This window comes from Panthera onca, chromosome A1, assembly GCF_046562875.1.
Source record: "Panthera onca isolate mPanOnc1 chromosome A1, mPanOnc1 haplotype 2, whole genome shotgun sequence".
Taxonomy (NCBI): Eukaryota; Metazoa; Chordata; class Mammalia; order Carnivora; family Felidae; genus Panthera; species Panthera onca.
Window position 1 is genome coordinate 170154825 of NC_138339.1, and position 23088 is coordinate 170177912.

Here is a 23088-nt window from a genome sequence, read left to right on the forward strand (position 1 = left end):
AGTTTCTGAAATCATCCCAAACTTCTATTTCCACATAAATGTTTTTTAATTAGTCAGATGAATGTGAAAGAGAAATAGTTATTTCTTAACTCTAAGAAATAAAACTGTGAAATCCAAATTAAGACAATGTAATCACAAAGGGGAAGATCTGCTAGTCATTGTTAATGTATAAATAGATACAGACTTAAAAAAAATACTGTATTTTGAAAAACAGGTCAAAAACATAAAATCCTTAATGACAATGTAGTGGGCCGATATTAACTATTAGACTTACATCATTTATCTGGCTAGATATGCACAACTAAAATTTCTATTATTGCCTAATAGTGAAAATTCCAGGTTTGTCACAAGACCTAGGAGGCTAGAGTTTCATTTAGATCAACCAAGAAAATGTTATGTAAACAAAAATCAGTAAAATCTGACAAAACAGTGAAAACCGTTTTAAAATACCATTGGTAAACAGATTTCTATTTATAGACTCTCCTTGAATATACAATAGGTAATGATGCAATGCAGACATTTTTACAATATTTATTAAGATAACAAATATATAAATTGAAAGACTCAGAGGCACATAGTTTAAAAGGCCAATACCATGGGAATAATGAAGTCAACACAGAAAAGAAGATATGAACAGTTACAACCAAGACAAGATTTTTTTAAAAGCCACATCCCCCCAATAAACACATCATATGAATCATCCTTCAAAATTACCATGATAAAAAGTCATTTCCTTCAAAGAAAAATAATTCTTTCCACCTACCGTGCCTAGAAAATCCTATTTACAACGAACTGTCCTGCATTTCATCAGTACTGTTTAATATGGCCTCCTCTATTCTGTCATTAGAAGTATTGAAAATTTTATAGCTATTGTATTTACAAATGCACATAATATTTAAATTTGCTCTTCACTGAGAACAACTGAATATATACTTAATCAAATCACAATACAAATGTTTTAGTGTTGAAAACACATTTTGTGGGGACAGGTGTACGGGAAGAGGTGTATTTAGAATTATGTTGTTTCTGAAGGATTACTAGGCCAATAAATCTGATAAAACTCAAGGTAGTCACAAAAACAGGTCTTTGTTGATGAAGAATTTAATTTATTTCTGTTTTAACTGGACACACTGGCTTCTTCAGTCAACCTTCACCACACTGTATATTTTGGTAACAAACCAAAAGCATGCAAAGAAGCCAATTGTTCCTATAAAAGAAAAAAACAAAATAAACTCTTTTCCCAAGGAAATCTCATAATTTACACAAAAACACAGACTTAAAATTATTGGTTCCTTAAAAAAAGCCACAAAACTATAAACTATTACTTACCAGGAATATACCATAGGTCCATAAATTCTTTGAAACTTACACCACTACCTCAAATTTCTTATGGAAATTGATAGAACTTTTTATACTTTTAAGATTACCTAAACTTTCTATAATACATTTTTTCTTATTACATGCAAAAAAACTGAAATTAAAATATGAATAGGATGCCAATTTTCCTTTCCTATTTAATACTTCCTTATCACAAAATGGAAAACTGCTATGAGAATTAATTCAAGGTCTGATATGAATACCTTAAACAGAGTATCAGATTCATATAATAAGTAGGGATTATTTTCTAAGTATAGTTACAGAGAATTATCAGTTTTCAAAGAACCATAATAAAATCAAATTTTTTTAAATTTCAAGTGTTTAAAAGGTGATACAATTAGGATAATAACAAAGATGCACCCCACTGAATACGAGAGGTGGTGTGGTGTGGTGTGGTGTCAGAGGACAGAGCAGCTGTTGTGACTGTGTGTATTATCCTTGCACTAGTCAACGGAAATCTCCAAGCCCATTTCTTACAAAACAGAGATAATTTTATCTGCCCTAGGTAGAGTAAATGAGACGATTCATGAAAAAATACGTGCTTTGGTTTTTGAGTATCTTCATCAATCTAGATTCCAAAAAAATTGAAAACCAGACAGGTGACAAAAATGAGACTTAGTTAAGTAACTGTCTAATAGCCACATGGCTGGTAAGCAGGATCAGAATGTAAACTCACCTTTTCTGACTTCAAATACAGTGTTATTTTAAACTTTACCATGCTTAGATAAATTCAGAGACTCTTGTCTTGTAAAAGAATATTTGCTAACTTGTGAACTGCCTGACATATTTTTAAAACCTGGAATTTCTCCAGAATTACCACCTGAGAATAGTCAATAAGTGGACATGCAGAAGAATACAGAAGGAGATCCACATATCCTTGTGGCAGGTGTGTATATATATATGTGTGTGTGTGTGTGTGTGTGTGTGTGTGTGTATTTAAAGTTCCAACCTTTTTTCTTTTTATTACACTTAACACAATGGTGAAAAGTATTAATGGAGATTTTCTAAGTCAAGAGACTATACAGGGGACCTTATTATGGGAAGTAGCAGCATTGTTGTTCTCATACATCATACATGTACCCACTATATACCATTGTGTATGTTTTAGAGGACATAAAAATCTACATTTTGGATATTCAAAAGACAATTATTAAGGTTTGTAAAGAGGCTGGGGTTAATTTTAGAAAAGTAATGGTAAAACATAAAAGTATTTAAACAACCTTATGCTTACCAAGAGCTTTAAGATAATAAAGAGAAAATATTCTAAGGTGAGAAAATACATTTGTCATCATACTGGCAACCCTAGGTAAGTTAAGTTTATTTTGTTCTTAACAAAATACTTTTAGTATTTTATTTTGTCCTTAATAGGGATAAATATAATATACATACTAAAAGTGGCATCTTTCCTTATGTAACAGAATGTTTTGTTTTGTAAAACAGATTTACTTAAATAAAATGGTGTCAGTTTGGAGTACTGAAGTAAATACAGATGTACCCCACTTTAGAAAAATGCAAGACACTGAAAAGGGTTCACCATTCCCCAGCAGAGAATCTTTCCCATAAACTGAAATACACCCAAAGTTACTGGTTTAACTGGTTGATTCAATTTGAGGTGGCTCCAAAATTTAGATTACAAAGTTTGTTTCACTCTGAATAAATAAAATGTCACTAAAAATCAAGAACAATAAAGAGAGGTGATAAACTACACAATAGGTAAACTATCATATCACATGCCTGGAAAAATAAGAGACATTCACTAAGATCACTACTTTTTGTGTGTAGGCAAGGAGTAAATTCTTCTATATATGCTTTTACAGACATACAGATCCATATGCACAACAGTAATTGCTCGTTTCAGAGGCTACACTTTGTTTTGCAGATCACTGATTAAGATTTATGGCTGTGGACCTAACTATGTGTTACGTAGCACTAAGACAAGCACCCACCACATACATCAACCCCGCCTGTACCTGACCAATGACCTGGAATACAGAATCAGTGTAAGAGCCTGAACCTCCTTACAGCTGATACAGCAACAGGGGAACTTCAAAACCCCATCTAATTCTCTCAAATGTTAACAGATGACTAAAAAGCAGAACAGTTCTCATTTATTTTTAATTCATTTTTCCTTTTCAGATCCTATATTTCCTCACACAGCATGCAACACAATCTAAGATAAAATTATAGATGCACATTTTTTTGTGAAAAAGAAAGGTCCCACAATTTTCTTTTTTTAGTTTGGTTATTCCACAAATGTTTACCAAGCAGCTACTCTAAGTGCTCTAAGACTCAGAAAACTTTTATCCAGGTGAAGAGATAAGGCACACATATATAAAATAAATACCAATACAATACAATTTCCCATCAGGTACTTCTATATTTTAAAGTGGAGATATAAACTTGTAGTTTAAATTTCTAGAGTAAGGGGTATTCTATGATTGTCTTTTCTTGGTAACATTTATTCTCAATTTCATCTTGACTTCACCCCTTCGATTTCTACTTATCCCTAGACTTAGACAGCTAAAGCTTTCACCCTATCTCTGAAATGAGCTTAAGAAGCACTGTACCATTAACAGGTTAATAGGGGAAAACTTTTGACAGGTATGGGCCCAGGTACCCCTGGACTCCCAGCACAACAATGGACATTGTTTAGCCTTCTTCCTTTAGGTTCTGTTTCCTCTTTGGTTTATTGACATCCACCTCACAGCGGGGCCGACCAAACAATGCTCAGCTGCACTTAGGACTAAATGTAGGAGTGCTGAGTAGTAGAAGCCCAAGGAAAATATTTATAAATAATTTGCCTAAAAACTTATTAACTAAAACTAGTCATTTTAATTCTTACCTGTAAAAAGAAAGAAGATCAAAACCATTATCATGGTATAGCCAAAGTACAGAATTGTACTTGCCGTTCCTGTGATTTGCAGTTTTGAAAAGAAGTAGTGTACTGCATATATTAAGAAATAAACTGCAGTAAAGCCACTGGTAAGGAATGAACGCCACTGCCAATGGTAATCCTAGGTAGAAAAGAAAAAGTTAAAGAACAAGAATTACTTTCCAATTACTAATTACATGTAGCAGAACAAAGTTACAAAGCAAATGCAGCTACGTGACACAGCCCCAAAACCTAGCTTTGCTATCATTTCCCGTCTTTTTCTCCTACTGAACTTTGCCCATTTCCCTGCTCACTGAAGATGCTAAAAAGCATTCCCTACTTTTGGTGGAACTACTTCAAGTTGGGCTAAAAACACATGGAAAAATCTTAAATGGTTTATGAATAATGAAGCATTAGACTGTACTTTAAAATGTACTCTTCCCAAAGAAAAGCAATGCACAAGATCTTACTTACATAGTTCAAAATTAATATTATTTATCTTATACTCTGGTCAACTCTATGTTAGGAAGAAGATTATCCTATTAAGGCCAGGTTGAAATCTATTTTCAGTTGCGAGTAACATAATTTAAACAAGGTAAGTTTTAAAAACAGCTCTTCTTACTTTTGCATAAAGTAGTTTATAGCTTAGCAGGAGATCTCTTAAAAGAAAATACTTCACTCTTTCCTACCCCGTAGAATATGTGAAAAATTAAATATATTTAAAAAGTATGCCAGCATAAATTAGAAAATCTTATGGAGTCCACACACAAAAACTACTATAGCAAATAAACAAATTTAGCAAAATTGCAGGGGTACAGGAAAGAAATGAAAATCAGCTGTGTTTTTATACACTAATGATGAACAATCTGAAAAGGAAATTTAAAAAAAAGTCCATTTACAACAGCATCCAAAAAGAATAAGATACCTAGGAACAAATTTCACCAAGAACATGAAAGACTTATACACTGAAAACTACAATACAAAACATGCCAAAAAAAAAAAAAAGAAAAATTAAAGACAAATAAATGGAAAGACATTCTGTGTCCATGGACTGGAAGACTTGACACTGATAAGATGGCAATACTCTTCTAAGTGATCTCCAGATTCAATGCAATTCCTATCAAAATTCCAACAACCCTTTATTACAAAAAAGGAAAAGCTGATCCCAAGTTCATAGGCAATTGCAAAGGGTCCTGAATAGCCAAAACAGTCTTCACAAAAGAACAAAGTTAGAGAACTGACCCTTCCCAATTCCAGAATTTATTACAAAGCTATGGTAATCAAAACAGTGTGGTACTGGCATAAAGACACTGTATATACCACTGGAATAGAATTGACTGAGAATCCAGAAATAAATCCACACATCTATGGCCAATGGATTTTCCACAAGGTTGCAAGACCATTCAATGAGGAAAGATTTAGTCTCTTTAACAAATGGAAAAACTGGATATTCACATGTAAAAGAATGAAGGTGGATTCCTAACTAATTACCATAACCAAAAAATAAACTCACAATGGACCAATGACCTAAATATGTAAGCTAAAACTATACACTCAGAAGAAAACATACAGATAAATTTTCATTACCTTGAATTTAGCAATGAATTCTTAGATATGGCAACAAAAGAAAAAAAATAGATAAATCAGATTCTATCAAAATTACAAACTTTTGTGTAAAGGCCATTATCAAGAAAGTAAAAAGACAACCTACAGAACAAGAGAAAATATTTGCAAATCATTTATCTGATAAAAGTTTAGTACTTAGTATTCAGAATATATACAGAACTCTGAATTATATACAGAACTCTTACAACTCAACAAAAAGATAAATAACCCAGTTCATAAATGGGCGAAAAATCTAAACAGACATTTCTCCAAACAAGATACACAGATGGTCAACAACCAAAGAAAAGATGCTCAACATCATTAGTCACTGGGGAAGTGAAAATCAAAACCACAATAAGATACAACTTCACACCTACAAGGCTGGCTATAATTTTTAAAAAACGGCAAATAGCAAGTGTAGGTAAGGATATGGAGAAATTAGAACACTTGTGCATTTCTGGTAAGAATGCAAATGGTACAGCCACTGTGAAAAATACTTTGGTGGCTCTGCAAAAAGTTAAAGAATTACCATATGACTCAGTGATTCCACTTTAATGTATATACCCAAAAGAACTGAAAACTGGTACTCAAAACAAGTATTTGTATATGAATGTTCATAGAAGCACTATTCCCAATAGCCAAAAGGTGGAAACAAATCTAATTTCCATCAGCAAATGACTGGATAAACAAATCAGGGTATAGCTATACAATGGAATATTATTCAGTTATAAAAAGGAACAAAGTACTGAATCTTGAAAACATTCTGCTACGTGAAAGAAGCCAGACACAAAAGGTCACATATGATTCTATTAACGTGAAATGTCCAGAATAGGTAAATCTATAGACAGAAAGCAGACTGATGATTGCCAGGGTTTTGGAGGGAGAAGGGAATGAGAAGTAATTGCTTAATGGTATGAGGTTTTATTTAAGGGTGATGAAAATATTTTGGAACTAGAAAGAGGTGGTAGTTGTACAACACTGTAAATGAACGTAGTAAATGCCACTGAATTGTTCACTTTAAAATGGTTTAATTTTAAGTTATGTGAATTTAACCTCAACTTTTAAGAAAAGCATCTAAGTTTAACAAAATCAGATTTAATCTCCTATATAGAAAATAAATACAAAAGAATGATTTAATACAACCCAGATCTTCAAAAATCAAATATACATAAGAGTGCCATCATTTTGCCATGACTATAATTCATTACAGTGTAATCACTCTAATGTTTTAATGAATACTCCCACTTAAAAATGTTTTATATTAAGGGTGCCTGTGTGGCTCAGCTGGTCGAGAGTGTCCGGCTCTGGATTTCAGCTTAGGTCACGATCTCACGGGGATCGAGCCCCACATCGGGCTCCACAATGGGTGTGGTGCCTGTTTGGCATTTTCTTTCCCCTTCTCTGCCCCTCCCCTACTCACATGCATGTGCATGCTCACGTGCTCTCTCAAAATAAATAAATAAATAAACACATAAATAAATAAATAAATAAAGGGGTGCATGGGTGGCTCAGTTGGTTAAGCATCTGACTCTTGATTTTAACACAGGTCATGATCTCACAGTTTGTGGGATAGAGGCCCGAGTGGGGCTCTGTGTGACAGTGCAGAGCCTACTTGGGATTCCCTCTCTCTCTCAAAATAAACTTTAGTGTTAAAAAAAAGATTTTAGATAAAAATAAACAAATTTTAAAAGAAAAACCGAGAAAATTAACATTTTAAATTTAAGCTCTAAATAAATATACTGAACTGAGATACTATCATAATCCAATCCTAAAAAGAGCTACATTTAATTGAGGAATGCAGGTCAATTTCTATCTTAATAAACACATATTTACACAAATTATTTCAATTGATGGTATTCAAAGTTGTCTTATGCCAAAATTATAAATACCGGCTACAAATTAATACAAGTGAACATTGCTAATACATACCTCTGCACATAGGTGGAAATAGCAAAGAAGTATAGTTGCCTCTGAACATGTAATAACCAAAATGATAAACACCAGAAATAGGAAGCCAAACATGTAATACATCTGATGAGACCTATAATCAAACATGTCAAGATTAAACTATAAATCTTTTCTCTTTGTCACAGTAAATGACACAGTCTTTTCACCTTCCCTGAACTGGAAAATGTTTGCTTTTTCTCCCAACTAAAGACAACACAACCTCATAGGTGTGGATGGTGTAGGGGTAGGGCAGGGAGAGGAAAAGGTTTGGTAAGTAGAACCTGAAACTCTTATTTAGTCAAATATGCTTAGTCTAATTGTTTACTAGTGAGACAAATTTGATAAAAAATTAATACACATGCAGAGCCAAACTAAAAAAGTTGGTATACATTGTTTCTTATCATATGTGATAAAAACAGCTGACTTTTGAAAATGTTGTAACAATCGGGAAGGAAAGATCTGTTCCAATCACTAAAAAGCTCACATTCAATGCTGACTCCATGTTACTGCAAACCTTGGTACTTGCTGTAACATGTCACTGTGGTCATATTACGATAACACACTGCAGTGTATATACCCTAATGAAGTGGCTCAGAATTAGCACCATGAGTTTTTCCATGCAAATAAGAAATCAAGAGAATGAAGGAATCTTGGGATTAGTAAGAACTTTGAACGTCATCTACCTCCACCCTCCTCCCAAAGCTTGATCAAATCAAATCCCCTATATCAAGGGCTCAGAGTATCTTCTCTCTGAAGCAGTACAGATCAGTTACTTAAGAACACAGGTATGGGGAGACAGGTTAATTTTCTGTCACATAGTAGCCGTGTGACACAGGTAAATTACTTAATATCCAAAGCTTCACCTCTGTCTCTGTAAAATGGGGATAAATACCCACCCCACTGAGGTCTGAGGATTAAGTCAGAAGTAAAAGTAAGAATTAATAAGCACTCAATTAGTAACAGCTGTTATCACTTATTCTTTTTCTCATATAGAAAAGATAAAATAACCTTTGGCTCTTAAGATTTCTGATTACTGGAGATTTTACATGTATAAGATACAAATAGTCATCCATCCAGATAAACAAAAAGAGAAAGCTAATACTACATGTAATGGGAAAGGGGATGAGACGACTTCACCCTTAGCTTACCAGATACTATTTAGAATGAAGAAAAGCTGTATAAAGATGCACCCAAAGGGCAAAATCCCTCCCATGATAATACCAGGCAATGGCTTTGTGTAGAAGGATTGCTCAGGAATCTGACGTGGAATCTGATTGGTTCGAACTGGATGTTCAATGGCCTTTAGTAAAAAAAAAAAAAAAGAAAGGATTCATAAATATTTATCTATTTAAAAAAATTTTCTCTATGTTAGACTATCTGCCTGCTTTTTCTCAGCTTCCATGATGATAGTATTGGCAATATAAGTCTACTTAAGTCATCAAACTGAATTTTGTATTTAGAAGCAATGACCCCAGATACTATCAGGTACAATGTTCAGTCTGTCTAGTGGAACAAGCCATCACTGTTTCCAGCAGTTATCCATTAATGGCTTTAGGTAAAGTAAGAAATACATAGAAGGAGGTAATATAGTACTTAAAAATAACAGTTAAGACAAAGGAAATGTTAGGTTTTCCCTTTTAATGACATAATTATTGTAAGAAATTAGCTGATTCTGAAGTTACTGTCGATGAATTTTTATTTGGAGATGGGCAATATCATCTTTACTAAAATTGTTCAATTCTACTAAGATTTAAGAACATAAAGGCAACAATGACTGGCTATATGAAGCTTTATGACCATAAGATACTGATAATATTCTCCCTTTTGTAACATACCACATGGTAGTATAAAAATAAATGAAATCTAAAGCACCAAAAACACAGCCGAGGGGAAACAGGGGTACAGATACAGAAATTCATTTTCTTGCAAAAAATTACAAAAGCATACTTTTATAGTTTTTGTGATGACATCTCAAAACTTAAAACTTGGTAGGGCACCTGGGAGGCTCAGTCAGTTAAGAGTCTGACACTTGATTTTGGCGCAGGTCACGATCTCACAGTTCATGGGATCAAGCCCCATGGTGGGCTCTGCACTGACAGGGTGGAGTCTGCTTGGGACTCTGACTCACTCACTCTCTCTCTCTCTCCCCCTCCCTGTCCTCCCTGTCCCTCCCTACTTGCATATACGCACTCTCTTTCTCAAAATAAATAAATTCTTAAAAAAAAAAAAAATGTATAACTGGTAGTCTCATTGAGAATACACTTCTGTGAAATAGATATACAGATAGAAAATCATTAGATTGTTCTTCAGTGTTTGTATTTTTAACAGGAATATTTTTAGAATGTTAAATACTTATTTATGTAATCAAAATTTTTAAATCATGCCAGGTCACTATTTGTGCTATATATATATATATTTTTATGCTATACAGATTTAGAATTGTAAATTAAGCAAAATGCCAAAGAATTGAAAAATCTTACAGTAGGCTGGCATGGTAGGTGCAGTGGAGACAATGAAGCAATGGCAGTTTCTTCCAGGACATTCTGGGTCCCCTTCACAAAGTGTATGGCAATACATTATCTCTTTTAACCTTGTGGACTGGATGTTCTCAGAGAAAAGCAAGGACAGTGAAGTGAGAAGGACACTAAATTCTCAGGGCGCCTGGCTGGCTCAGTCGGTTAAGCATCCGACTTCGGCTCAGGTCGTGATCACATTGTTGTTTGTGGGTTCAAGTCCCCCTTTGGGATCGCAGTGATAGTGCAGAACCTGCCTGGGATTCTCTCTGCCCCTCCCCCACTCACACACTCTCTCTTTCTCTCAAAATAAACAAACCTTAAAAAAAAGGTGGGGGGGGGGGGACTAATTTAAAAAAAAAAAGAAAAGAAAAAATTTCCATTTTCCTCTTAGCCTGTGGGCAAAAGGAGGCAGCAGAGGTGGAGAAAGACTGGAGGCAGGGAAGGACTGAGCTTTGAATATTAGCAGGAAATATTAGGAGGAAAACCATAGAAAATTTTTTGCAAAGCTACATGTTAAAAAAAATTACCACTGTCACTTTATAGTCACTTTTCTTACAGCTTTCCTCCTAACCCATATTCTTGGTTTACTTTGTTAAGTAATGTAGAAACACTTAATGCACTAACTTAAAACACTAAAAAAAGTTTTCAATAGTTTAACTTAGCATTTCGTTGTCTATTAATCTACAGTTTCCATTTACTTACAAAACTTTGAAACCTAAGTTTATATCTGTGACTTCTCTACCACACCCAAAATAATACTATTTTTAAGAATGACTGCAATCAAACTAAGAGGTCATCAATTTTCTATGAAATCCAGATCCCATAGGGTAAGTGTGTATCTTTTAGACATTTTTTTTTTAAGACACTGTTCTATCTTTTAAGGTGGCATATGCTAATTTTCATAGCTGAAATTTATTTGAATAAATGAACACATAAACTTACGTTCTTCTTAAAACCGAAGTATGCACCAATAAACGTTAGAGGCACAGATATGCAGAACCAAAGGGCCAATATGGCAACCAATGTTCCAAAAGGAATAGCTGCTGAAGATCCTTCTCCCCAGAGAATCAGATTCATTATAAAGAAGTCAGCAAATACAATCCTGAAAGATACAATAGGCTTTTGGGTAAAACTTGAGTCAGAAGCAAAATGATATAGTACCAATCATATGTAATTAATATTACAATTTCTGTGTCACAAAGAAAATGAAGTTGCTGAGTAATGGGGTATATGAATTTAAAATTACTTTCTAGAAATTACCAAATTGCTCTTCAGATTGGTTTTGCCTGACTGAAATTCCCACCAGTAGCTTAAGAAAGTTACCTCTTTATGTATTTCATCGTGCTTTGGATTGTCAAATTTATTGTTTAATTTAAGTCCTGTTCACAAATGCTGTGGAGCATCTTGTGTCTATTGGTTTTATAGTTATTATTTCTGTGACTTGGTGGTTACATCTACTACTCACTTTTCATTTGGGGTGTACGTCTTTTCTAAAGTTATAGATGTGAGTTATTTATATACTCTAGCTACTAATAATTCCTTGTTAAATATCCCGTTCTCTGAGTTAACGGCTTTTTATGAACCCCAAACAAGTGAATATGTATACTTAATTTCCCTTCAGTCTTTTTTCTCTGAGTACATTTTAAAACTTATGGCTGTAATCACATGATAATTGTTTCTACATTCCCCCCACACAGTTTTTAATGTGACCAGTTGTCAATTTTCCCTTTATCCTTTGTGTAACTTATTTAAGAGAAGAAAGTCTTTCCTAACCTGGGATCATGAATATACTCCTCTTTTTTGTTTTTTTTAAAGATTTTATTTTTTTATGCAATCTCCACACCCAACGTGGGATTTGAACTCACAACCCCGAGATCAAGAGTCAGATGCTCCACCAACTGAGCTAGCCAGGCACTTCCATGAAGACACTCTTCCATATTTTCTTCCAACTGTTAACCCCATTACATTTAGATCACAATCCCCTTGGAACTGATTGTGTGTGTGACTGGTAAGAACAGAATTTTTCTTCCTTTATATACACAATCAAGTATGAGCATCATCTAACACTTCCTCTGATTGGTGATGCCACATCTAGCTGCTTCCATGAATATATGGTCTATTTCTATGTTTTCTGTGCTAGTAGCTGCAGCACACTGCCAAACCCCTCATGCAATCAATACTCTGATCAAGTAACATGGTGAATTTGTATCTCGTACTGTGAAGGTTTTCTGTTGCTAATACTCCTTTCTGTTGTTGTTTTATAGCTGAAACTTGTTCTCTGTATACAAATTATATCACAATTAAATATGAGATTTTTATTAATATAAGGAAGCATTTCTCTCCATTCAATCCTTTTTTTTTTAATTTATTTATTTTAAGAGAGTGGAGCGTGAGTGTGTACAAGTGGGGGAGGAGCAAAGAGAGGGAGAGAAAGAATCCCAAGCAGCAATCACACTGTCAGCAAAGAGCCCAATTTGGAGCTCGATCTCATGAAAGGTGAGATCATGACTTGAGCCTAAACCAAGAGTTGGATGCTTAACTGACTGAGCCACCCACATGCCCCTCCATTAAATAATTTTTATATTTGGAAACGATGTTTAATATTATCAAATACCATTTTGTTGTGTCTACTGTAATAATTATACGTAGGTATTTACATAAAATTACCTGAATTAATTTCATGTCATTAAATGGTACTTCTTTTCCTAGGCAAACACCAATTCTCCCTGCCCCCTTGGGTTCCTGGTACACTCTTATGTGCTTCTCCTCCCCCAACCCTGGCTTTTCCCTCATTCATTACCTCACTATCCTTCTGGTGAAAACCTAACAGGTTTTTTTTGTTGTTTTTTTTAAATGAACACCCACTTTTAAGGGTGGCATGAAGATAAATCAAAGAAGGGCTGATCAGAGATATAAAAGAACTGGATTAGGATAATTTCTATGAAGCCAAAAAATGAAAGGTATTTCAAGGAGAAAGTATCCCAATGTTAGACAATGTAGAGAGATAGAGTGAAGGCAGAGAAAATGATTTCTAGATTTAGAAATGCGAATATCATTGGTATTTGAGAGAAGTTTTCACTAAAGTCATAGGGGAAGAAAGAGTACGTGGGTTTACGTTGTGAATGTATGCTGAGAAGAAAATGAGAATAAAGGAGTGTGGAATATGTTTTCAAGGCAGTTTGTTGGGAATGTAAAAGAAAGAAGATAGTAGAGGGGAAGATGCTTATGGAGAAGCTCATTTTAGGATTTGGGAACCTAGTATATTTGTAGGAAAGACGATGAAACACGAACAGAACACTGAGAAATAGAAGATGCCAGAGATTAGGAGGAATGTCTGAAAGGCAAGTTTCTGAAGGAAATCACAGACTGCTGACTTGTCTTGGGAAGAAGGAGTACTTCTTTAGTTGATGGGAAAGAAGACAAAGGATTTGGCTGGAGAAAAAGCATAAAAATCTGAATACATCAGGGTGCCTGGGTGGCTCAGTTGGTTAAGCGTCTGACTTTGGCTCAGGTCATAATCTCCCAGTTTCAGAGTTCCAGCCCCACATCGGGCTCTGTGTTGACAGCTCAGAGCCTGGAGCCTGCTTCAGATTCTGCATCTCCCTCTCTCTTTGCTCCTCTCCCACTTGTGTTCTCTCTCTCTAATATAAACATTAAAAAAAGAAAGATTCTCACTCCCTCCCTCTGCCCCTCTCCCCTGCTCACCCTCTCTCTCTCTAAAATAATAAATAAGTAAGTAAATAAATAAATAAATAATGTCATTCTTCAATGGAGGTAACTATCTGAGGGAATATTTACCCCAAACATGTATAAACAATGCAACTATTGTTACTCTTTCGTTTCTGGCCTGCAAATGGAATGGCCTGGCTTTTAGATTTAACCTTTGGATTTCACTATTGCTGCTAACTGCTCAGAGGCTGGTTCTTGTCCACCAGAAATCTGGGAGTTGGGAAAAAAGTGGGTTCTATTTCTAGGACCAGACACCGATCAGATACTTGATATCAAAAGCTATCTTCCAAAGGGTCACAATTATTATTTTTTTTAAACGTGATTGTCATTTTAAAAAATTTTTGCTATATATTACTCTGTTTAATGGAATAAACTCTAAATAAAGTGGCACTACTTTAAATTTTTTTTTTTTTTTTTCAACGTTTATTTATTTTTGCGACAGAGAGAGACAGAGCATGAACGGGGGAGGGACAGAGAGAGAGGGAGACACAGAATCGGAAACAGGCTCCAGGCTCTGAGCCATCAGCCCAGAGCCTGACGCGGGGCTCGAACTCACGGACCGTGAGATCGTGACCTGGCTGAAGTCGGACGCTTAACCGACTGCGCCACCCAGGCGCCCCAAAGTGGCACTACTTTAAAAAAAATTTTTTATCTTTCAATTATAGTTGACAATGTTATATTAGTTTCAGGTGTACAATGTAGTGATTTGACAATGTCTGTACATTACTCAGTGCTCACCATAAGTAAAGTCACCTTTTGTTACCATATACTGTTAGTACAATATATTCCTTATGCTCTATTTTTCATCTCTATCACTTATTTATTTTAAACTGAAGTTTGTAACTCTTAATCCTCTTGGCCTATTTTGCCCATCCCTTTCCCCAACTATCCCCTCTGGCATCCACCAATTTTTTCTTTATATTTATGAGTCTACTTCTGTTTTGTTTGTTCATTTGTTGTTAGATTCCACAAATGAGTGAAATCACATGGTACTTGTCTTTCTCAGACTTATTTTACTTAGCACTAGGTCGACCATGAGGTCACAAATGGCAAGAACTCATTCTTTTTTTTTTTTTTATAACTGAGTAATATTCCATTGTGTGTATATGTGTGTGTGTTACCACATCTTCTTTACCCCATTCATCTATCAGTGGAAACTTAGATTACTTAAGAGTGGCAATACTTTTGATAGAAATCTGAAAATGTTTGCTTGCCTGAATAATCTGCAAGCGAAAACACCTTCTTGTGATTAGGTCAAAAGCTTTCAATGCAGCTTTATATAACAACATGCCAGACCAACTCACACAGACTAAGAAACAGACTTTTAAGAAAAGGAATCTACAAATTTCTTATGTCCAAAGATACTTTTTCCAGACATAGCAGGTGGAAGTCATTCCGCAAACGTTTATTAAATATTCATTTTTTATCCCTTTTTAAAAAATTAAATTCATTTTCTAGTGTACACAGTTTAGAGACAGAGAAGATTAAAGACCTAAGAGGTTGAAAATTTGGGAACTAAAATATGACTATGTAAGACAATTACTATTGAAACGTTCACTTACCCAGGACAAAGAAATGACGTCAGTAAAACATTTGTTTTCCACTTCTCACCACCAAAGGCTGTGGAAGAAAACAAAAGTGGTATGCCATACAGACTTTTCTTCAAAGCAAACCAAATGACCATATTTGTCTGGCATTAAACAAATTTTCAGACAGCATTGGGTACCACTCCTAGAAAATCACACTAGCAAATGATGTGGTATCCCTAGGTGATGCAGACCAGAGATGCACATCACAAACTTTGCTGGATAAGCCCTGCTCTCAAGATGTTTGCTTCAGCATAAATCTAATATCAGAGGAAGGTTATTCAGACCACTTCTTTTCCAATCTTTTTTTTTCTACTTCAAAATAAAACAAACCCTTAGGTTCTAGGCCAGTTCCAATCCATGGAACTGGGTAGAGAAAGGGCATACTGAGGATTCTCCTTTATCTTGTGGCCAGTTTCAAAATCTGTTATACAACTAGGAACCTGCAAGCCTCAAGTGCAACACATTTAAGTTTCCACAGCAGGTCTAAATCTTCAGGGCTCATGTACCACTGCAGTTACTGGGAGGGGCTAGAGGTGGGGGTGGGGCTTGGGTATGTCAGATCAGGTGACTGAGAAGAGTAGGACAGTTATGGCCACTTGACAGAACAAATTTGCTCATGAACTTTTTAATATGCTTTGCCCCTCTCTAATTTCTTTTCCCCACTTAACTTTTTTTTCAAGTACACAGAGTAAAAAATGGTTTTCTGCTTCCAGCTTAAAAGCTGAAGATGAAACTGGCTGAGGTGTGAGAACAGCTCTGATTTCTTTAAAAAGTTTTAATAGTTTATAAGTACCACTTGCCTTAAAACAAAATGACAAATTATATACATGTGATTTGAATTTGTAGCATTACTGATTAAGAGACTATTATGAAATTATTAATTCAGGGTTTAATACAATTCCAATCAAAATTCAAATAATATTTTTGAAACATTAGAAATGATTCTATAAAATGAAGCATTTTGTGACTGGGGCCACATGACAGCACCTCTTGAATGTTCTGCCTGATTAATGGGCAGCTGGGGGATCTGAAGGATGGAGCAGGAGTTAAAGAGGGACTGCGTCTGGGCTGGGAGGGAGCATGAGCTAGAGCTTCTCACACAGGGAACAGGACACGGGGAGTTCCTGGGGCAGGTGTGAAGATACAGGGAAAAAGGCCAGCATGGTTGAGAAAGAGGGAGTGCTGCATGGGAGGTAGGGGTCCAACTGTGGCTCAGCTCATGTGTGTTAAACTACACGTGACACCCACAACCCTCTGTCCTTTAGGAAAGGATGAAAAAGAAAAAAAAACTTGGGACAAAATACACAAAAAGTAAAACACAGACACACATACATATAGCACGTCTCATTTTCAGAGAGCACTGTACCTGGCAAACTCTAACAAATATTTCTACTTGGAGTTGAGTCTAGCCAACGTCACTTTTAGGGCTGCCTATGTAACCTGTGTTTTACCTCAAACCTTCTTCACATCAACCGTAGTTCTGTCCCATCTTCCATTTTGTTTGTTTGTTTTTGCTTTTGGTGGGCCCTTTTTTCCCCAATTTATTACTGACGTATATAACTGACACAATGTTATATTAGTTTCAGGTGTACAACAAACTGATTCCCCAATTCTATATATTACTCGATGTTCACTATGATAGAGTGTAGTCACCATCTGTCACAACAGTATTATTGGCCACATTTCCTATATTGTATTTTTCACCTCCGTGAATTATTTATTTTACAACTGAAAGTCTGTACATCTTAATCCTTTTTCATCTATTTCACCCATCTCCCCAACAACCTCCCCTCTGGCAATCACCAGTCTGTTCTCTGTATTTAAGGGTCCATTTTTTTGTTTGTTCTGTTTTTTTAGACTCTACATAAGCAAAATCATAGAAGATATTTGTGTTTTACTGTGCAAATGGACAATAATATTTATTTTGGTATAGTTCCAATAGTTCTATTTTTGCTTTTGTTTCCCCTGCCTGAGGAATGGCAGGGGAAACAACATAAATATGCCACTAAGGCTAATGTCCAAGAGATTACTTGCCTGTGTTCTCTCTTCTAAGAGTTTTGTGGTTTTAGGTCTCACATCTAGGCCTTTAATCCTTTTTAGGCTTACTTTTGTGTATGGTGCAAGAAAGTAGTCCAGTTTCATTCTTTTGCATGTAGCTGTCCAGTTTCCATGTGCTGCCCAGCACCATTTTTTAAAGAGACTGTCTTTTTTTCCCATTATATATTCTTGCCTCACTGTCGCAGATTAATTGACCATATTAAGTGTGAGTTTATTTCTGGGCTTTCTGTTCTGTTCCACTGATCCGTGTGTCTGTTTTTGTGCCAGCACCATACTACCGTTTTGTCATGTACCTTGAAATCTTGGATCATGATACCTCCAGTTTTGTTCTTTCTCCAGATTGCTTTGGATATTCAGGGTCTTTTATGATTCCATACAAATTTTAGGGTTATTTTTTCTAGTTCTGTGAAAAATACTCTTAGTATTTTGATAAGGAATGCACAGAACCAGTAGATTACTTTCAGTAGTATGAATATTTTATCAATATTACTTCTAATCCATGAACATGTCTTTCCATTATCTTCAATTCTTTCATCAGTGTCTTACAGTTTTCAGAGGATAGGATTTTTTTACCTCCTCCCTGTCACTTTAAATTACAGATTAGCTATGAGACTATCTCGATAGACTTCAGAATTCCACAGCAAACACTGGCATTCACTGCCCCTAGCAAAGCTGCTTTTTCTAGTCATCTAGTCAGATCCCATCCTTACTCTGTGGCCCTGATGCTTTTTTTTCACTCAACTTTATTTTTCTTTTAGAAAGCAAGGATACAACAGATTACCACTAATTACATTATAAAAGCAAATTAAATTACTTCAGGGCTCTTTAAAATAGTGCAATCTTGGTTTAAGTACAGTCTATTTTTCCAAATATTAAATTGATGCAATTATAGCACAACCTCTTTATGTAAGGAAAGTGTTACTATATGTATTACTTGTTTTAGTTAATAAATCAGTGATACTCATAAGTATACTTTCTTCCTTTATTAGTCTATATATGTTTCTATGAATGTAGCAAATCTAAGTTGTTCAGTCAAATCTCTTTTGTCAAAATGTAAAAGAAAAAGGACAAGGGGGATTGTGGACAAGCAACACCTAAATTTGCTTACCTCACTGTTCAAACAGTTTTTAACAAATAAATCTAGAGATGGCCATCCGCTTTACAAGTTTCTTTTAAATAAAGATACACACCTATAAAACATATTGTTTCAAGAACAGATGCAGTGATGTAGCAGAGTAGGTTCCTAGCCTGACAGTCAGCGTGACTTTTACTTACACTTATAAAATCTGGCAGCAACATAGCCCGCAGGAGTGCCCAGCAGCACCCACAGGACCACAGCACAAGTCATCAATGCTCCTCTGTTGGCAGGTGACAAAAATCCCAGGCAAGCGAAAACTAAAAAATAAGTAGCTTTAAGTTATAAATTTTATTAGTTTCCTTTGTTGTGAAGTGACTGAAGACCCCTTTCATTTTTTAAACAAGAAACCAAATACAATTTCATGAATACACTATCTTACCTATGGCCATGCTAAATCTTAGCACTATTTTAAGGTACTTCACCAATAGGATCATAAATAAAGCAACCTCTACTTTGGAAGCTTCTTGTAGCGTCCACAAGACCCCACCTTTCCTGCCATCAGGGAAGGCTGACTGGATGCTCACAAGTGCTTTCAGCTGTTCAGCTCTTCTGAGATTTTAAAATTGGGTGGCTCAGTTAGTTAGGCATCCAACTTTGACTCAGGTCATGATCTTGCAGTCTGTGCATTCAGACCCCAAGTCCAGCTCAGAGCCTGGAGCCTGCTTTGGATTCTGTGTCTCCCTCTCTCTGCTCCTCCCCCACTCATGCTCTCTCTCAAAAAAATAAAAATAAAAAATAAACATTAAAATTAATATGAATATAGACATTCCCACCATGAAATATTCCCACTTTAAAAACAATACTGGGTCCTCTAGAGTGAGAACTATAACCTTCAAACACAAGAGACAAGATAGAATCTGATCAATGAATAAAACAAAAAACATTTCATAATACTATTAGCTTTCTGAACACAAGTTACTGAAGGACTTGGTCATTGACTCAGGGAAATTCTGGCTTCTCCCCTTATTTAATTGGTTAGTTTTATTTTTCTTCCTTATATAACCTACCTAATAAGAATAAAAATACTACCTTGTATTTGTAGACATTCCTGGCTTTAAGCTGGAATTCAGAAGGTATGACTTTTCTCAGAAAGAAATTCAAGTGGTTTTCTAACCCCAGGAGCATGTATTTCTCTGAGGTATACATAATGAGGCACATGTCCACTCACACGTTCTCATCAACACCAACCAAGGGGCAAGACTAGAAACTCATGATCAGCAGGAAACCGATCAGATTTTCAACCAAAATGCACCCCCCCCCCCCAATCCCCACAAGACTAAGAAATGGACTGTTCTGGAGGAGAGAGTTCATATTTGAGCATTTAAGGAACATGATCCCCAGGCGCTCTGAAACTTTCCTTCCTTACAAGTTCATTTTCTAGCAGACTCCAACAAAGATCAGGTGATGACTGAAGGCAACTCCCAATAAAATTTTCAAGCAACATTTTATCCTAAGGCATCCATTCTGCTCCTCCAGCTCTACCCTGGCTCTCTGGGGATCTAGTGATCCCCAACTAGCTTTCACGCTATCCTCTGGTTGTGTCCAAACCTCTGTCATGATGCCTTCTCCCAACCTACCCTCTTCAGTATAATATATTTAAGAATTTTAGCCCTCCCCATCATAGTTGTATCTCCTTATCTAAATAAAGATACTAGTTCTAGTTAATCTTCAGGTTAGGCTTCAAAGTGATGTATACCTAAAGGTACACATCAATGGTTCTCAAACTTATTCAGGTGCCAGATATTTGGAAGTATGAATCCTCTTTGTAAAGTATTTATATAGTTATTCCATCAAAAAATTTGGAACAATTTTATTAACATAAAATGATTTTAGCATTATATATTTAATATGCAATCAAACATAAGAACAAATGTTCATTAAAAAATTATTAGGAGCAGGGTGCCTGGGTGGCTCAGTCGGTTGAGCTTCCGACTTCAGGTCAGGTCATGATCTCACAGTTCGTGGGTTCAAGCCCCGTGTCTGGCTCTGTGCTGACAGCTCAGAGCCTGGTGCCTGTTTCGGATTCCGTATCTCCCATTCTCTCTCTGCCCTTCCCTACTCGCACTGTTTCTCAAAAATAAATAAACATTAAAAAAAAAATTATTAGGATCACTTGGGTGACTCAGTCGGTTTAATGTCCTACTCTTGAGTTCAGCTCAGATCATGATCTCACAGTCACGAGATCGAGCTCCATGTTGGGCTCCTTGCTGGGCATGGAGCCTGCTAAGATTCTCTCTCCCCCTCCCTCTTCCTCTGCCCCTCCCTCACTCATGTACTCTCACCGTTGTATGTATGTATGTTGTATGTAAGCAATGAATCACAGAAATCTACCCCCAAAACCAAGAGCACACTGTACATACTGTATGTTAGCCAATTTGACAATAAATTTTATTAAAAAAAATTATTAAAAGGTCAGTGGTTTCTGAATTCTTCCAGTAATAATTCATTTGTTTCATTTACTTATGTACTTATAGTAAAAATTCATTTGTTACTGTTCATCAGTAGAAGGACCAATAAAGGAAACATAAGGGAAATAAAAGCAAAATTTAGAAAATTCCATGAACATTTTTTTTCTCTCACAATTAGGAAAAACTGAAAAAATACTGTATTCCCAGGCTAATCAATAACTCCGGGGGGGGGGGGGGGGGAGGAGGAGCTATTTTTTTCTTTTTTAAAAGGTTGTTCTAGGGGTGCCTGGGTGGCTCATCCAAAGCGTCTGACTTTGGCTCAGGTCATGATCTCACAGTTCATGGGTTTGAGCCCCACCCTGGGCTCTGCACTCTCAGTGCAGAGCCTGCTTTGGGCCCTCTCCTTCCCTCCCTCCCTCTCAAAAATAAACAAACACTTAAAAAAAAAAAAAAAAAAAGTTGTCCTAATTGACAAACATTTAAGTAATAACACTTGTGAAAGATTTTCAGGTGGCACAAGGAGGAGCTATTTTTTGTGTGGGAAGATCTCTCTGGAACAAAGCTACAGAAAGAAAGTTCCTCTTTTTCTTTTGGTCTCTCTCAGTAGAAGCCAAAAACATCCTGGAATCCTGATCCTACTGCTCCTGGCGGCATGGGACAGTCATCCTACATGACCCTGGTTCCAAGCCACCCAGACTCAGACCCAGATGGTCTTCAGGTACCTAATCATCTCCAGCTCCAACTCCTTGACAAAGGCTTGGTCTCTGTGCAGCTGTAAAGGAGATATGAAGTCACAGTTTTCCAGCACAGCTAACACTGCCCGAAGAAACGTATAGCCAGAGCACACAGATGTAAAAGCCAAAAGTACTCTTAGATACAACCTAGTCTAGCTACTTCACTTATGAAAACTGTTTTTCTAAACTATTTAGAAAAGTATTTTCTATTTTTTAATTGTCACTTAATACTTACATAGAGTCACGAAAGTCATTATTAAAATCTGTGTCCCTGATCCCAGAAAGACTGACAGCAGCATCCCTTTTCTTGGAGGACGGAATATATCACCATGAACCAGTTTCCAGCCAAATTCTTCCTGGGCATCCTCCTAAAAAGGGAATGAACTTGTTTAATTGATATGTGGTCACCAAAACAGCTATACAGTTTGTTCACTGGTGAATATGCTGATACAAATTTTTTTTAAACTTACAAATGTTAATATTGATTTCTATTCCCAAGCTTTATGTTATAAAGTTTGACTCACAGAGCTTTATATAGTTTTCTTGAATTGTTTTTAAAGGAATGTTGTATGTTAAGTTCCATAAATACAGTCATTGAAAAACTTTAAAAAAAAATACAAAGATAATGTGATACTTACCTAGTTCTAGTCAAACTTTATGATCCAAATTGATGACTTAATTTTTACTCACACTCTACCCTTTCCCCATCTACGTCTATTAATCTCCAAAATGAGCAAATGGTATTAGACTTCATGGCTACTTTGCCAGGTACAGTAGGCTTAAATATGAGCATATGAAGAAGTTTGTGTCACCAGCCCTAACTGCTCCCCTGATCTCAGATATACATATACAATTGCCTAAACAACAGTTCCACTTGGTTATTTAACAAGCATCCTGAACAGAATTAACCACAACTGAATGGATTTTCTCTCCCCATCTATATTTGCTCTTTCTGCAGGCCCCCAACCCTGTAGAAGCTCCATCTTGCCAGCTGTTCAGTCCCCAAAACCCTGGAATCCTCCTTGATTCCTTCTTTTAACACCTTGAATACAGTTCTTCAACAAATCCTCAGCTCTACTTCTAAAATATTTCAACAGAACCAACACTAGCCCCTG

General features: G+C 35.9%; 1 protein-coding gene across 1 annotated transcript in view; it reads right to left on the bottom strand.

Moving 5' to 3' along the window:
• Window positions 1–517: 517 nt before the first annotated feature.
• Window positions 518–23088, bottom strand: part of TM9SF2 (transmembrane 9 superfamily member 2) — a 66130-nt gene continuing 43559 nt past the window's right edge. Inside the window, exons 10-17 of the mRNA XM_060636779.3 lie at window positions 22209–22341; window positions 18969–19088; window positions 15609–15666; window positions 11260–11419; window positions 8950–9101; window positions 7784–7895; window positions 4220–4391; window positions 518–1207 (exon numbers count right to left, since the gene is read on the bottom strand). Of these exons, the coding sequence (XP_060492762.1) occupies window positions 1140–1207; window positions 4220–4391; window positions 7784–7895; window positions 8950–9101; window positions 11260–11419; window positions 15609–15666; window positions 18969–19088; window positions 22209–22341 (975 nt within the window). The 3' untranslated portion in view covers window positions 518–1139. The remainder of the gene's footprint in view (window positions 1208–4219; window positions 4392–7783; window positions 7896–8949; window positions 9102–11259; window positions 11420–15608; window positions 15667–18968; window positions 19089–22208; window positions 22342–23088) is intronic.